This window comes from Castor canadensis, chromosome 4 (assembly GCF_047511655.1).
Source record: "Castor canadensis chromosome 4, mCasCan1.hap1v2, whole genome shotgun sequence".
Taxonomy (NCBI): Eukaryota; Metazoa; Chordata; class Mammalia; order Rodentia; family Castoridae; genus Castor; species Castor canadensis.
Genome location: NC_133389.1, coordinates 61,902,802 through 61,921,312, shown reverse-complemented (window position 1 = coordinate 61,921,312; position 18,511 = coordinate 61,902,802). Strand labels below are relative to the sequence as shown.

The following is an 18,511-nucleotide window of genomic DNA, read 5'->3' as shown; positions in this document are numbered from 1 at the left end:
GGAGATACTAAATGACAGACCCATGTCCAGTGACCACAGTCATCAAATGCTCTGTGCCTGACAACTGATTACAAAGGGGAGGGCAGTGGCAAGAGCTTAAGCCTGTCTAGATGCCTTCTGTCTCCCAATATTAAAAGATTTTCACTGTGATAACATGAACTTATTTACCATTTTGACCATTGTAGGTGTACAATTCAGTAGCATCAAGTACATTCATGTAATTGTGTAACCATCACCAATACCACTACCCATTTCGAGAATTTTTTTTATCATTCAAAACTGAAACTCTGACCCATTAAACATTAACTCTGCATTTCCTCCTCCCCAGCCACTCCCCACAACCACCATTCTGTTTTCTGTCTATGAATCTGACTACTCTAGAGCTCTGTTGTAAGTGGGTCCATACAGTATTTGTCTTTATGCAACTGGCTTATGTCATGTAGCAAAATGTCCTCAAGGTTTATCTGCATCGTAACATGTGTCAGAATGCCCTTCCTTTTAAGGTTGAATCATTCATTTATCCATTCAACCGTCAAAGGACTCTTGGTTGCTTCTACCTTTGGTTAATATGAACACAAGTATACTTTTTTTTGGACATATACCTAGAAGACATTTTCATAATTAAAATTAGCGGAGCTGCATTGTTGGACCTGACTTTTTCATACATGCACACCTAAAAAAGGGACTGCATGTCGCTAAAGAACTTTAACAATTTGCATTTGCCAAATCACAAAATTACCTAAGTAAGAGACTTCCTGGCTAATAGCCACAATCCAGCAGTCCTTACGTTATGATTATAAACAGAATTTTAGAATCCAAAAGCCTATTTTAATTTGTTTTTCTACATCCTTCTTCGTTTCTCTCTCTCAATTTATAGCTCTTTCATTAGGGATATTTATTTCATTTACCTTTAGGTTAATTTGATTTGTTATTTGTTCAGAGCTCTAGTTAAATTGTTGTTAGTACTTCAGATATTGTCATTAAAATTGGCAGTGCGACATCTGAAAGAGATAGGATTGCTGAGTGCCCTCAATTTAACTAAAAATGCTAAAGCTAGTGCTGTAGTCAGGGTAGCAATGAAAGATTTTTTGAGAATTCAAAATTTTATAAATCACAGGACACATGGTATTTAAAAATTGTGAGGGTTGTTCTTAATGTCTTATGTTGGGAAAAGGACCTGAAAATCAATGAAGACTGCTCCACTGCACATAATCATATCTATCATTTTTGACCTTTGGAACTGTGAACTTGCTTATGGTCCTCGTTCATCAACCACACTGTCCCCAGAGTCTGTTTCTCCCCCACATAATAAATTGTCCTTTTACTCTGATACTTATAACTTGAGTTAAATTTGGCACTGCTGCTGTTTTTTAAATCATGGTTGACCATGAGTCACTTATGCTGCACGCCTTTGGTAAAATGTCTGCACTTGGCCACCTTCCCTGGTGGGGCATCTCCTGGCTATGGAGTACGGAGGACACTGTAGTAATGACAGGGGGATAGAGTCTGGACCTCACCACTAGCAAAAGGAGTGCTGACCAGTGCCTTGTTCCTCAAGGACACTCAAGAAGCTAGACTTAATTTAGAGCGAGGCAAAGCTCAGAGTCAGGCTTGACTCTGAAGTTTTAGACTAAGGAAAAAAAAATAACCATTTTGTATTTCAGGGAGAAGTTTTGGGATAAGAGTTATCAGTTTGAACATTCAAACAAAGAAGTCATTGTAGTCTAGGCATCATTAGGAGGACAGGAAATGAAGCTGATCCTGTTCAGCTCAGGAACCTGGGCAACTGCCTGTCAAGGAACAGTGTGTTGTCCTGGCCTTAGGAGCATGCTGTGGCCTGGCTAAGGGCACAGAGGACAGTGCTTGATGAGTGGTAGTGCTGTGGTGCTGTCATGGGCATGGTGGATGTGTGGTGATAGCTCAGGATGTGCTTCAGCCAAAAGCAGCAAAGGACCAAGGAGGGTCACAAGGGCTTGGGCTAGGCACTAGGGATCTCAGAAATTTCTGGGCCCTAAAGATTGTTTAAATTTTTATTAAAGACTGATTATAGAGATGGAGTGGGCAGGAAGGTAAAAGATACACAGTTGTTCCTAAGATCCGTGGGAGATGGGTTTCAGGAATCCCTGAGATCCACAGATGATCGAGTCCTTTTATAATATGATGTAGTACTTGCCTGTGACATACTCAAATACTCCCATGTACTTTAAATCATTGCAGGTAACTTACAATAACTAAAACAATGTAAATGCTGTGTGAACAGTTGTTATAATATTGTTTAGAGAATAGTGATGAGACAAAAGTTTACATGTGTTCAGTACAGGCATGGCTGTTTCTAATATTTTTCGGTCTATTGGTTGAATCCATAGATCTGGAATCAGATCATGGAGGGATAACTGTATAGGGAATCACTATCACATTATTCTTAGATTACCGTAGCTTGATAAATTTTCTTCCTTCTAAAATACAACAATAAAAGAGTACATGAAAAAAAAATCAACAGCCAAGTGTTAGCAAGAGTTCTGCTTGTTTCTGGATCCCAGGTCTCCTGCCTCTGTCACTTGGGCTGGATGAGACAGCTGGCTGCCCCAAGCACTTTGGGCTCTAATGAATCCCTCAAGAGGAAAACCTCACTGGGGTGGGCCAGGCTGCTTTTCTCTGGGAATCATCCACAAAGATGAGCATGGCCAAGGGCAGCCCATTACTTTCTCCTACACTGGGGAGATTGTTTTCAAAGACCAGAAGGAAGATTCATGTGAACAGACTTTAAAAAATTTAGGCTTAGCAGGAAAGATGCTCTAAATAGATGTATTCAAGGCTTAAGAGTCCAGAAGGGTTCCCAGCCTGGATCAGAGAAAGGCAGTAGTCAACAGCAATCTCAAGTGCAGAGTGAAGGGCTGAGCTCTGATTCTAAACTGGAGGCATGTTTATTCCTGGTCACCTGGCCCAGTCACCAACAAGAGAACCAAGGCCTAAGCTTTTTCCCAAGCAGGAACTACCATTTCAAAATAGGTTGTGGCCAGGGCTGATGATTCATGTCTATAATCTTAATTACTTGGGAGGCTGAGATTGGGAAGATAGTGTTTCCACGCCAGTTCTGGGGAAAAAAGTTAGTGAGATCTCATCTCAACCAATACCTGGGCCTAGTGGCAGGCGCCTGTCATCATAAACTATGTGGGAGGCTGAGATCCAGAAGGTCATGGTTCCAGGCCAGGTGGGGCAAAAAAAGTTTGTGAGCTTTCCATTGCAATGAGAAAAATTCTGGTCATGCCGGTACACACCTATCATCACAGCAACAGTGGGAAGCTTAAGACAGGAGAATCACAGTTCAGGTGGAACAGGCAAAAAACCAAGACCCTGTCTCCAAAGTGAACAGGGCAAAAAGGACAGGGCATGTGACTCAAGCGGCAGAGAGCCTGCCTAGCAAGAGCAAAGCCCTGAGTTCAAACCCCAGTACCATACACATACACACACACACACAATGTTGCAGGTCAGCTTAGCTACTTGAAGGCATCGAAGGGCACTGACTGGTAAGGACATAGGAAAAGAGGCAGCTAGGGCAAAGAAAAGGTCTATTTGTTTTGCCTATATAAGACGATATCTATCATCAGAAATCTGGAGGTTAAAAAAAAGAGATTCTTAAAACATGGTCACTTATGTGACTCTTGTTGGTTTATCTTAAACAAAATTAGAGCCACAAACTGGTAACTACTTGCCTATTTTATTTGGCCAACACAACATTTAAAAAATCAATTAGTTGTCAACAAAAAATTAGAAGATTTCATAAAAGAAACCAAGATTTTTTCCCTTCTCTTGGGGAGACATTGTGATCCACATGACTGACGCTGGCTGCAGGGTGCCTCCTCACTATATGCTGTGCAGCAGGGCCTCACTTTGCTCACTTGGTTCACCTTTTGTGGGCAGTTATAACTGTGACCCTTCACAATACCTTCTGGGACCTTTAGGGTCAGAACTCTGAGTCAACTGTAGGTTAACAAACTATTTTTAAAAATTCTTCACTTGGTGATTATAAAACTACATATTCAACAGTTTCCACCACTATGAAGTAATCCTCACTGGGGACACTCTGAGGCATTTCCCAGGGTTCCAACTCCAGGGTGATGGCTTCTGAGTTAAGATTTTTCAGTTGATGCTGTCTTACTACTTTATTTTTAGGGTCTTAGTGTATCTTTGAGATTTTCATCCCTTCCCTCTTAGCAGAGGTTAAGAGGTTACCTTTAGTTAATTCTCAACCTAACTGGTTAAAGCTATTCTAAGAGAGCGGGGAGGGGAATAACAGAGAAAGATGGAGAGGGTGAATTTAATTAAGATATATTGTAAGCACTTTTGTAAATGCCACAATGTATCCTCCATACAGTAATAATATGATAATAATAAAAAATAATAACCAAAGCGAAAAGGACAAGGGGCATGGCTCGAGTGTAAGAGCAAATTCCTGGTAAGCATGAGGCTCTGAGTTCAAACTCTAATACAACCAAAATAAATAATAAGTAACTAAAAAAAGAATTAGGTATTGATAACTGACCAGTTCTCTTCAAAGAATGGCCAACTTCTTAATGACTGACTGCTGACTCTGAACTCACAACGCAGGCTTTTAGACAAATTAGGTAAAAAGACATCTGACAGCTCCCAATAACTACATATTTATACTAAGCATTTCAGTAAGCAGCTTTTTTCTAAATTTGTTCTTATTAATGTTTCCTTTCTGACACAGGGACAATGACACGTTGTTTGCAACAAACTCCTATTGAACATGCTGGAAGAAATGGTGCCTTACAAGGATGCAATGGGAGAGTGATTACCACAGCAAGGTTGTTACAGAAGTGAGAAGACCTGAATGAGTCCTAGGGAGACCCAGCACAGCTGCTAAGACCGAAAGTCTAGGCATTTCCACTGTAAACACACTGAATGGAATGAAAACCAGAGGGAGGGGAATTAAGGGAGTATTAGAGAGGGGTGAAATTGTTCAAAGTATACTGTATGTATCAACGGATTTATCATAATGAAACTCCCTAGTGTTACCACATAGTTTAGCCCTAATGCATACCTCAGTTCTTGCACCTGGCAAGAGAAGAATTCAGACAAGACACAAGTAAAAGTAATAGTAAAGTTTATTAGGAAAGGAACCTAGAATAACAGGAAAAAGGAGATGGGAGTAAAGACTCAAAGTGGTCATTAAGTTAATGGTGGTTAAGATGAGTGCTGAAACAGGGAGTTGTCCTATAGGCCTACACAAAACACAGGGACAAAAGGTATGTTTAGGTCTTCCCCTTGCTAGACACATCTTTCATTCTTTTTGTCTGTCCACCGATCCAAGGAAGATTTACAGCATGTTAACATCTGAGGTAGGCAGATGCAGCTGGCCTCTTTAAGTCTCACAGTTCTTGTAACTCAGCAACTAAAAGGAGATGAAAGGAGGATAGCTGCTCTGGCTTTTTGGTTTTTACTTCCTCCTTCTAATGACTGAGTCTGGCCTTTTTAATATTTATTAAAATAATATAATTTCCCTGTCTCCTCATCCACCAGTCAAGGCTAACATTTGTACTATTCATGTATGCTAATAAAAAGTAACCTGGAGAAAAAAAAAAAACCCAACTGTATCATTGTTCAATTAGTGGCTTTGTTTTGGGAGAGGTATGGTACAGTATATAACAGTGTATCTTAAAAAAAAAACTACATATTTTAATTTATTTAGGAACCATGTCCATAGTATGAAGAAAAATTCAGCCTGAGGTGGTTTATTCTTTTTTTTTTTTTTTTTTGGTGGTACAGGGTTTGAACTCAGGGCTTCACGCTTGCTAGACAGGCACTCTACCACTTGAGCCAGAACACCAACTGGTTTATTCATTTTTAAATATGACTTTTAATCTAAGTTCATGTTGATTGTGAACAAAATGTAATGGAGCACACTATTTATAAGAACAGTGGTTACCAAATTCTGATGAGGATGTGGGGAGGATGGATGGAGAGAAGGTGGTCAATAGTACAGAGGTACAGTTGCATAGGAGGAATATAAATATTTTGGGGTAACTATGATTGACAGTAGGATTTAGAGTGTTCCCAATGCAAAGAAATGATATGCGTCTGAGGTGACAGATAATGCCACTTGCCCAAATCTGATCTTTACACATTGTGTGCATGTGTAATAACTATGTGTCAATTAAAGTATATTAAAAAATAAAAATTTAATACAACAAATGACAGTAATGAGTTCATTTTTCTTTTAATTTAAATATACACCTATTCAATTATTTGAATATATTAAATTAAAAATCTAAAGAATTATTAGTCAAACTTAAAAAAAAAATCACACATTCCAAGTTGGGAATCTGTCCATCAGAATACGTATGCTATAGACAAATCAATAAAATATATAACCAAACTTATACCTTAAACCCTTTATTAAAAAAGGCCAAAGCAATTCAAAGCCTAGTGATACAGTTGAAGATTTGCTTTTTTATTTGTTAGTTTGTTTGGGTATAGGGATCAACCCAGGGCCTGGTGCAAGCTAGGCAAGTGTTCTACCACTGAGCTCCACCTCAGTCCCAGAAGGCTTGTGTTAAAAACGTGCCTTGCTCTCCTTTAATAAGGAGTTATACTACATGTCCACCACAGGCACAGTGCTAGGCTAGACGTGAGAACGCACTGCATGCTGAAGGTGATTAACAAGAACCATATTGTAGCCCTTACTGTGCTATAAACTAATAGGAAAGGCAGATGATACCTAAATCATTCAGAGGGGGAATGCAAGGAGTGTGGACTGTGGCACTGAAATGAGAGAGGAGGAAAGTACCAAATCCCATGTGTCCAAATTGGAATCTGGGCACTCAGGCAGGTGCTATGTACATCATCATGGGAACATAATGATGCTAGAGATTTGTATTCATACCCATGAGTGCATGAGAGAGATAAAATGTGCCATTCTTAGATACGAGAACCTTGGCTATATTTTTGTCAATGTTTTTGCTTTGTTTTGTTTTTACAAACCAAGAAGTACGTTGGATCTTAATAAATGAGTCAATTTTACTTGTTGCAGTAAAATCCATAAAAATAGCTTCATGTTAGTTCCACCACAGCAGTGCCAATAAGGAAATAGAATATTTGAAAATAACAAAGCCAAAAACGTCTTTCAGCAGTTCTAGTGCCATTTACTTCAAAAAGCACAGTCTACGAGGACACTGGGTAAAAAACATGCCTTTCTTATTTAAGTAAATATATTATTTAACATAAGTGGATATATTATTTAACATAGCACTGTGTCTTGTAATGCTGTCCAAAATCCCACCCTCCAAAAAAATTCCTCTTCTAATTAACACAACAGGTCTTTATCTTTTTCAAATATTAATTTTATGTAATTTTCTATAAATGAACCTAAATGAAAGATTCCATTTATAACTCCTTTCCCTGTTAAAAAGAAATTTATTTGTGTTAGAAACTTATGTTAGAGGATCATGAATCTTGCCCAAAGAAATCAGATTAGAAACTGGCCTAATTTTTATTAATGTACATATATTTTTTTCCTTCTCCTCTAAGTATTTTTCATTGCTGCTTTACTAATTAATACAAAACAAAACAAGAATTGAAGGAGTGCCACGTATTCCTGGACTCAGATGCAGGTTTCAATAATTGTCCCAAGTAAAATATCCTCACCCCCTTGGTATTTCCCACTCTACAAACTAGCAGGTAAAGTCATGTCAACACAAATAGACACACATGTTCTAGAAATGCAGAGAGTATGGGTAGGACTGGGCTGAAGTGTCAGTACATCTAGAGAAAGCCATTGTGAATAATGGTCATCTTTACCAGGAAACATGCAACATTCTCTTAATGTCCTCATATGGATGCTAGGGCTGGAGCTTTAGGAATAAGATCCACAGAATGCACATTTTCATAAGCTATGCTAATGAACAGAGAATAAAAATGAGCTGTGCTGGAAAGTGCCCAGGCATTAACAGCAGGAGTCAGCAGGACAAGTACCCTGAGATGGTCAGAGAGAACTGACCTAGCTGAACAGGACACATGTGCAGGGCTGGTGTCTGGCCCCTTGGTGGCCTGAAAGCCCAGGATGGAGACGGTCCAGAAGCCTGCTCTGGCCTCCTGGAATTGTGGCAGTTGCAGGAGCAGAATGTCCATGCAGGTGTATGGTGAGGTTCTAAGCACACTGAGAAAGCAATGCTGTCCTTATGTCCCTGCCCCAGGAGGCAGACTACTGACAACCTGTTAGATCTGGTCTGATAGGATTTGATTCCTGAAGTATTTGTGTTTAATGCCAAGGCCACTGCTCACTCCAACAAATTTGGAAATCAGAGGGCTTTCCTTGGACTCATGGTAGCACTGATATGCCAGTACCTTTTATGTACTTCTCTGCAGAAAGCACCTTCCCATAGTTCAGCTGTCCCCATGAGTGAGTAGGGGCCTCTGCATAAGGAATCTTAGTAAGTGTGGCTAAAGAATGGCTTTGCTTTGTGCTTTCAGCCAGAGCACCCTCTCTGAGGCCTCACCTTCAGATAACGGGACACGAGTTGTCTAATTACAGGTGGTTGTGTTCCTAGCTAACTTCACAATTATACACCACCCTGTTTATGTCATTGGGTGCCAAGAAATGATGCTCTTCACAGGCAACGGAGGAGAGGTCCTCCTCTAAAACAGAGACATCTATCCTCACTCTTCTCCAGCATCTGGAATCAAAGATTTGAGGCACACATGCAATGGGCATTGAAACTAGAGAGGCAGTGGTAGCTTGTCACTAATGGCTTATATACACTACCAATATTGTCACTATTAGGAGGACCAGCACTTTGAAGTTTCTATTATAATGTTCTTGGTATTACTGGGGGAAACTGAGGGACACAAAGTAGGTGGTTTTTTCAAGGTTACATAGTTGGGGCGCCTCCAAAGTAAGGCATAAGACCAGACAGCTCCTTCCAGAGCCCCACTCTTACCCACATAGCCTGGTGATACTAGACACCATGTTGTCTCTGAGCATGAAGCTGTGTGGCTAACACTCCTTTGCCTGTGGCTACTGTAAAACTTCACATCTCTCATTTACTAAACCATGCAAAAGGGCACAGTATCCTCATTATTGTGAACTACCAGAACTTATGAATCAGCAAATGACACAAAATACACACTTCAAAAGGATTTTTAAAATACTGCTGTAGAAGAGGAAGTGGAAAAGGGATTTTATTTAGATGTTTTTCATATCTAACAACCATATATTTAATAACAATACTGGTTGTGTTTTAGATATTTCAAGACTTCCAGCAATGGTAAACTGTATCAAGCTTAATGAGCTTTCAGCTAACGATTACAGAAAGAACCTGAGCTATACAGAGGAAGATTCATGTGTGAGTCAGCTCGCTAAGAATCAGGCACATTTCTATTCCACCTAGCCTCTGCCATCTACTATTCATGTGCCCTCGAAACAGTTTATGAACTTCAGGGTTCTTCAGCTATTATTTATCAAGCACCAAATATGTACATACATTACCTCCTCTAATCCTCACTGCTTCACTGTGATAATGATAATCACCACCATCATCATAACCATCATCCTCACCATCACCACAACATTTCATGTACCCAAACTAGTTCAGAGAGGTAAAGTACCCGTTTAAAATTATACTACGTCAAAGTAGAGACCTGGGATGTGAACCAAGATTTTATTTTAATATGCTCATACCTTTATTTATTTTTATTTTTATTTTTTATTATTCATAATGCTTAGGTCATTTCTCCACCCTGCCCCCACTCCCTCCCTTATCACCCACCTCAACCCCTCCCTCTCCCTCCCACCCCCTCAATACCTGGCAGAAACTATTTTGCCCTTATCTCTAATTTTGTTCAAGAGAGAGTATAAGAAATAATAGAAAGGAACAAGGGTTTTTGCTGGTTGAGATAAGGATAGCTATACAGGGAGTTGACTCACATTGATTTCCTGTGCGTGGGTGTTACCTTCTAGGTTAATTCTTCTTGATCTAACCTTTTCTCTAGTTCCTGGTCCCCTTCTCCTATTGGCCTCAGTTGCTTTTAAGGTATCTGCTTTAGTTTCTCTGCGTTGAGGGCAACAAATGCTAACTGATTTTTTAGGTGTCTTACCTATCCTCATCTCTCCCTTGTGTGCTCTCGCTTTTATCTTGTGATCAATGTCCAATCCCCTTGTTGTGTTTGCCCTTGATCTAATGTCCACATATGAGGGAGAACATACGATTTTTGGTCTTTTGGGCCAGGATAACCTCACTCAGAATGATGTTCTCCAATTCCATCCATTTACCAGCGAATGATAACATTTCGTTCTTCTTCATGGCTGCATAAAATTCCACTGTGTGTAGATACCACATTTTCTTGATCCATTTGTCAGTGGTGGGGCATCTTGGCTGTTTCCATAACTTAGCTATTGTGAATAGTGCTGCAATAAACATGGGTGTGCAGGTGCCTCTGGAGTAACCTATATCACAGTCTTTTGGGTGTATCCCCAAGAGTGGTATTGCTGGATCAAATGGTAGATCAATGTTTAGCTTTTTAAGTAGCCTCCAAATTTTTTTCCAGAGTGGTTGTACTAGTTTACATTCCCACCAGCAGTGTAAGAGGGTTCCTTTTTCCCTGCATCCTCGCCAACACCTTTTGTTGGTGGTGTTGGTAATGATGGCTATTCTAACAGGGGTGAGGTGGAATCTTAGTGTGGTTTTAATTTGCATTTCCTTTATGGCTAGAGATGGTGAATATTTTTTCATGTGTTTTTTGGCCATTTGAATTTCTTCTTTTGAGAAAGTTCTGTTTAGTTCATGTGCCCATTTCTTTATTGGTTCATTAGTCTGGGGAGAATTTAATTTTTTAAGTTCCCTATATATTCTGGTTATCAGTCCTTTGTCTGATGTGTAGCTGGCAAATATTTTCTCCCACTCTGTGGGTGTTCTCTTCAGTTTAGAGACCATTTCTTTTGTTGAGCAGAAGCTTTTTAGTTTTATAAAGTCCCATTTATCTATGCTATCTCTTAGTTGCTGTGCTGCTGGGGCTCCGTTGAGAAAGTTCTTACCTATACCTACTAACTCCAGAGTATTTCCTACTCTTTCCTGTATCAACTTAAGAATTTGGGGTCTGATATTAAGATCCTTGATCCATTTTGAGTTAATATTGGTATAGGGTGATATACATGGATCTAGTTTCAGTTTTTTGCAGACTGCTAACCAGTTTTCCCAGCAGTTTTTGTTGAAGAGGCTGCTTTTTCTCCATCGTATATTTTTAGCGCCTTTGTGAAAGATAAATTGGTTATAGTTGTGTGGCTCCATATCTGGGTCCTCTATTCTGTTCCACTGGTCTTCATGTCTGTTTTTGTGCCAGTATCACGCTGTTTTTATCGTTATTGCTTTGTAATATAGTTTGAAGTCAGGTATTGTGATACCTCCAGCATTGTTCTTTTGACTGAGTATTGCCTTGGCTCTTCGTGGCCTCTTGTGTTTCCATATAAATTTAACGGTAGATTTTTCAATGTCTTTAATGAATGTCATTGGAATTTTGATGGGAATTGCATTAAACATGTAGATTACTTTTGGAAGTATAGACATTTTTACTATGTTGATTCTACCAATCCATGAGCATGGGAGATCTCTCCACTTTCTATAGTCTTCCTCAATCTCTTTCTTCAGAAGTGTATAGTTTTCCTTGTAGAGGTCAGTGAACCAAGACTTTAAAGATACCAAGGCCATGCCTAGTAGCATTCTCTGACAGTGCACTCCTATCAGATGAAAACACTGATACCTATATTTCTGACCCATCTTTTCAAATAAAATCATCTTTATAAAGAGTTCCCAAAAGCCAGGTGTGGGTGGTGCACACCTATGATTTCAGTAATGAGGAGGCTGAGGCAAACAGAGTATGAGTTTGAGGCCAGTCTGGGCTTCAAAGTGAGACCAAAAGAGTTCCCAAAGAAACCCCAATGGAACATAATTAAATAAATCATTAGGCTGGGTGCAGAAATGGGGTTAATGTAGAATAATCACATGAAGTCCAGATTAGAAGAGCCTTTACACAGGTCAATTTGTTCAATTTGACCCTCTCCATCAGACTGTTCAGTTATCATCAAGAAACCCAAAGGACAGACAAGAAGTGATCGACACAAGAAGGAGACTGGACTTTGAGCACATGATAAAAGCGAGAGCACACAAGGGAGGGGTGAGGATAGGTAAGACACCTAAAAAATTAGCTGGCATTTGTTGCCCTTAACGCAGAGAAACTAAAGCAGATATCTTAAAAGCAACTGAGGCCAATAGGAGAAGGGGAGCAGGAACTAGAGAAAAGGTTAGATCAAAAAGAATTAACCTAAAAGGTATGCACAGGAAATTAATGTGAGTCAACTCCCTGTATAGCTATCCTTATATCAACCAGCAAAAACCCTTGTTCCTTCCTATTATTGCTTATACTCTCTCTACAACAAAATTAGAGATAAGGGCAAAATAGTTTCTGCTGGGTATTGAGGGAGTGGGGGGGGGGAGGGGGAGGGGGAGGAGTGGGTGGTAAGGGAGGGGGTGGGGGCAGGAGGGAGAAATGACCCAAGCCTTGTATGCACATATGAATAATAGAACAATAAAAAAAAAAAGAAGTGACAGACAGAAGGAGACATGTCCATACACACCTATGTGCCTCTATATCCCACGTCAAGCATGCCCACGCATATGCTAGTGCACAAAGGTCTTGGCATCTGATTCTTATTTATATGAGTGCCTGTTAAATATATATGTTTATTTTAACATAAAATAAGAGAAAGAAATGCCTACATATGACTTTCTCCATGAAGCTTCAGAAAATGTGTTTTTGAAACAAGACTTTGAATTAAGCATTCAGATTTAAGATGTTTTCCACATATAAGTTAGACTTAGCTATAGTGGAGAGCAGAAATCCCATCTCCTATGTAAACAGAGCAAGGGAACAACAGTGATTGTCAACTTGCCTCCAGCCATACACTTCAGCATCTCTTTCAAAATTCAGCTTTCATCAAATTTTCCCTCTTATCATTTTTGTTTCATGATGTCTTTTGAAACAGTTCCCATTTTAATTGTCATTTTCTTCTTGGTAGTACTAGTGTTACTTAAATGTAATAGAATTAATAGTAAACATTTAATAATAACTTCATTTTGTAAAATGTTTACCTGTTAAAATGTGTAATAGAAAGGAGAGAAGGATATAGTGTCTCAGGATTAAAATACTTATTCTATTACATAAATACCTGTATAAATATGATTACCATTTGCTATTCTGCCCAATAATTCATATCTCTTTAATTATTTTCCAGTAGTAGCAACTTCTATGTACTACAATGGCTGAGACAGGAATATTATTGAAATTAATACAAATGTCCTCAGAATTATGAAAGATCTAGAGAACCTTTAGAAACAATAGTAAATATAATTAATCATGGTAAAATTGATGATGGTTACATAGTAAATTCTGTCAAACCTGTTATTGAGATAAATTATTCCTTCTGAAAAATGTTGAGAATGCAAGTATTCACATTTACATAAATATATTTAATTATACATGGATGAAATATGGTAAAAATAAATACCTGCTACTCAAGTTATTCTATATTAATTTTGAGAATATATTGCCATATATCTTGATAAGAAACTTTTATTTTATAGATATTTAGCTCACATTCCTCCTTAATATTTGCTACATCAAAATGTTCCACTTTCAAAAAACATATCACTTTAGGATAGGGAAAATAAAAAGTAATTGCCTTGCCTACAGAACAAAATAAAGCATTTTTAAAAGAAAAGATGGCTTCATATTATATTAGTTCAGGCAAGGGCTAAATGAATTAATACTGAGAAACAAACAAACAAACAAAAATCCCAACTAGTTATTGACTTGTGAGAGTTTTGTAGGGCACTGTAGCCCAAAAAACCAGCCAACCAACCAACCAAACAAAACAGTCTTGTCTGTCTATGTGTAAAAGAATTCCATGAGTTGGTATGAGCAGATTTTACTTTTCCTACTACATGCCCATCCTGACTATTTTCTGTAGAAGGCCAGTCCTTCAGAAGGCAAAAACAATGTTAACCAAGCTACTAACTAACAATGCCTCCCAACAAAATGCCAAGGGATGCTCCAGTACTGGAATTTGCCATCCTCCTCCTCCCAAGATCAAGGCCAACTTAGCTTTGCATGCTAAAGAGAACAGATAGCAATTACAAGCTTATCTATGGCCACACAGACAAAACATTAATCAATTTGTCTCACTGGCATTTTCTCTTGGACCCAATGTATATTTCTGACTCATGGCGTATACTTTACTTGATTGACTCAGAATGTTATGGGCAGAGGAAAAGCAGGCCAATATGCTCATATAGGAAAGAGCTCAACATCTGATAGAATTAAGTTTTACATAGTATAAAAACAACTAATTACATATAGAAATCTACACCTGAGGCATGGATTTTCCTTCCTTCTTTCTCATTTTGTTTTTTCATTCCCCCTACTGCTTCTCATTTTTAATTGAGGGCCTCCTGTGGGACAGTGGGAAAGATGTGGCTGAAAGGTCAACTACTTACCAAATATTTCTGGGCTTCCAGTGACTGAACAAAGAGCGTGTTTGGAAGTCCTACTAGGTAGGCTTAAATAATGAAACATGCCATTACCCATTGGTAACACTGGGGCAACTTATCTATGAGTCATTCAGTGTTTTAACTCTTCTGTTTTGAAAAACACTGCTTTTAAAATTTAGACTTGAATTATGGTAGGAAACTGAACAATTCTGAGTTTTAGGAATTTCTATTAAATATGATAGTTGTACCACATGACTGTTCGGGTTTAAAATTTACAAGTGTTGTATTCATAGGCATAGTATATGGGCTAGTTTGTCTTATGGAGAACACAGTCTAAATTTCAGAAAAAGCAAATATGGAAGTGATACATGCTGTGAAGACAACCCTTTTAAGTTTACTGTGTAGTGAATGATCATGTAAAATCTGGCATGACTTATAGGGATTCAGCCTGAAGTTGTATCAAGGCCATATGTTACCAGAGGCAATCTGTGCAAATGCATAATTTATAACACAGCCCCACTGACTACCTGAGAGACCTAGGCAGGACAATGAATTAATCCAGGAGAAAAAGCCCCATGGAGAATTCGTTAATGTTTAGCTAAGGTCACCAGGGCAACTGCATTACTTGTTTCAAGCTATTCCTCATAGAGAGCTTGCTAAATGACACAAAGAATCAAAATATTCCCAGAATTTACAATAAGTATGTAATAAAACAAACCTACAATAACATAAAAATAAAATGTACAATAAAACAAAGGTAAGGAAGAGGACAAGAAGAAAATGAATAAGCAATATGGAGGAAAAAAGAAATATATAGAGAAAGACAGAAGAGTAAAGAAAAGAGAAACACAGAGGAATAGAATGAAAAGGAAAACAGACTGAAAAATGAAGAGTGATTAGATGGGTGAAAAATGGAAACAAGGATAAACGGAAAGGACAAAGGACACATTATATGATGAGGACCCAAGACTAGTGATACATAGAGCTATGAAATGATACTTTTTCCTGGAGCAAAAAAAAATAAAATGGAAGAAGATGAAAGAAAAGAAGCATAGGTATGTATAAATATTTGGATATTAACTCACCTCTTATATATTCCTATCACTCATTGCTTTGTCTTCTTTCTTGACATTTTTTTCTTCTCATGCTATAGTAACTTGGGAGTGACCTCACCCAAATCCATGGCTTCAGCTCCAGAAAGGTTGAAGACTTTATGACTATGGAAACTACTATTCCCAGTCCACAGCAACATATCCAACTGCCAGTGGACATCTCCACTTAATGGAATTCTGGACTGAAACATGCAGAGCTGAGTTCTCCATTTTTTAATTCCCCAAATATATTCTAATTCCTCCTTTATTCCACATTTGGGTGTATGGTGCTGTCTCCACTAGCTTGCCCAATCAGGAACCAGTATCCCCCCTCCCCGCCCATACTGTTCCTTCTCTTTTCAAATGGCTACTCAAATTTGCCTCCTAAACATTTCTCAAGTTGCCCCTGCTCTACATTCAACTCATGTTCCTGACTATGGCGCTTTTCCTCCTCACTGTGCTCAATGTACTTAGATCCTGTCACTACCTGCTTAAAGGCCATTGGTACACTTTACCACACAGTCTGACCTCCTTCTGTGACCTCAAGACCTCTCCTGCTTCATGTCCTCCATCCATAACTTCAGTCTCACTCCATGACTATAATTGTTTTTAAACTAGAGAAAACCCAACATTTATCTACCACTTTTTACCATCTATTTTTATATGTTGGTCATTTTTATATAAATTAAATATTTTATTTTATTATTAAGTCTATTTTTACTTATTTATACAAATGAAGATGCTGCATATTTTTTAAGTATAGATTGCTTATTATACACAGATCTATCTATCTCTTCCCCAAAGGGCCCTCAGCTAGACGGGACCATACTATGACTGTGAACTTGCTCTCTGACTTAGGCTTTTGCTTGTGAATGTCCTGTCTTTTTTCTTTGGGGCTGATCTTTGAGACTGCTTTCTCATGGGTGTCATGCCCTAGCATGGTGCCTGCCTATAACATGGGCTCAGTAAATTCTGTCATCAACACCATCTTCATTAAAGAGAGAACAGAGGTCTTTGTCCTCATATCCTTGAGAACATCAAATACAGTATAGCATGTGAGGAATAAGAATGAGTAGCTCTTAAGATTTCAAAAACTTTTATGGGAGATATATCATTCTTATGGTTTTTGGGGTTTTTTTGGCATGTCACGCTTTGTATATTCATAAAAAACCCCAGCTATTCACTCTTAAATTTTTGTCCCCTAACCTTGGATGTGACGTGATGAAAACTGTTAACAATCACAGAGTCACAGATGTGTCTTGGTCATCAATGCCAAACCAGTAACCGGGCAGTTTCACACACACAAAGTCACTTGGCAAATAATGGCTATAACTGCATTTCTGGCAACAGCCAGTAGCTCACCTTTTCTTCATCACCAACACAACTCCAAGAAATATAATGAGGAACAGCAAGATACCAGCAATGACCCCAGCGATTTTAACTGTGCGGTCTGCTTGTTTCTCAGGTTCTGGGACTGGCTTTGGAGTGGCGGCTCCTGCAGGTGAGAGGAAATAAAAAGGAGACAGGGAGGGTGAGAGAGTAAAGATGCTATATTTAAATTTTTTGCTGCATTTAACAGAATAATAAGACTTATCAAAGCCAGCAGACAGACAAGCTTTGATTTTTTAGAGCGCTCTCATTTGTGCTGAAAGCACAGTAGTTGTTCAGGTTGTTCTTCAATATCTTACTGAACCACAGCACACCCACGTCCGACCCCTCTAAAGGACTCTTCTCAAATACAGTTTTTAAATGTTTGAATCATCTCTCCTGGCTCCTGCTCTTGCCACCATTTAAAACCTTGCTAACGAACACAATAGATATCCCTAAGCCTTTATCCAAATTTGATTTGCTGGAACATTTTTCTCAATTATTTTTCATAAATGAAGCAATAATTCCATAACATATTAACTCAAACACCTGGAAAAGTGAGATAAGCTCATTTACCATGCATTTTACCAGCAATTGTTTTTTAATACAATAGAGTTTTTCCCCTGCCTTTGGAAATCTGAATCTAGGTCACATCTGGTAGGCAAAGGCTCCTTCTAAGCAATCTATTCATCAAGTGGGAAGCAGCTGGTGATCAACACCACTGACACCCATATTTAATATCTGCTTAAATGAGATAACCAGGGCCTCAGAGTGGTGGCTACATCTCAGCTCTCCTGCCTGCCTATTTCCAATGCACCGTTTGTCCAGCTTACAGTATAATGTGATGGAATGTCAGATCCATGTCTGATGAAATATCCATTTCCTCTGCTAAATGAGTTTGGGATGAAAAATATTAGGCATGTAATGTTCAATTCACTAAACAGAATCCATTTTTTTTAAAAAAGGCTATTCTTTGTCCAATCAGGATATGATGTATTCAGTGTCTGGGCCACCAGGCCACCTTGACTGAGTAGACAGAGGAATTTCATGTTCAAACTTCTCACCCTACAATTTTATCTATGCTTTTCTTGGTAAAAATATAATTAGGAGTGAATGTGGGAACCAGCTCTCTCTTCCCTTCCACTGGACTTTCCTCTGGTTATCACCTGGTACTTAAAAAACTTAACTGTTATTACATCTATGCCTTGTATACAGCAGACCAGCAAACTCTAAAATGATTATCACAAGAAACAGGGAGTGTCAAATGGTAACTATCCACATGTTTGTTTCCTTCAGGAATATACAAATCCTATAATGAAACTCATATTAAGATTTTATACAAGACACTTTGTATCAGGAGTGTTGTGTGGTCTGACCTGACAAAGCTGGTCAAGATCTGTGAAGAATGGAAGGTCAAGTCCATCCAAATCTAATCAGAATGCCAGTCATAATGATTCACCCTTCTAAATTATCCTTTATTTCTGACAATGT

The 18,511-nt window shown here is 38.6% G+C and overlaps 1 protein-coding gene across 14 annotated transcripts in view; it reads right to left on the bottom strand.

Annotated features, from left to right (window-relative positions):
- Window positions 1-18,511, bottom strand: part of Ptprm (protein tyrosine phosphatase receptor type M) — a 747,535-nt gene that overhangs the window by 243,656 nt on the left and 485,368 nt on the right. For all 14 annotated transcript variants that reach the window (XM_074070314.1, XM_074070316.1, XM_074070315.1 and 11 more), the window contains one exon: window positions 17,015-17,147. In XM_074070314.1, the coding sequence (XP_073926415.1) occupies window positions 17,015-17,147 (133 nt within the window). The remainder of the gene's footprint in view (window positions 1-17,014; window positions 17,148-18,511) is intronic.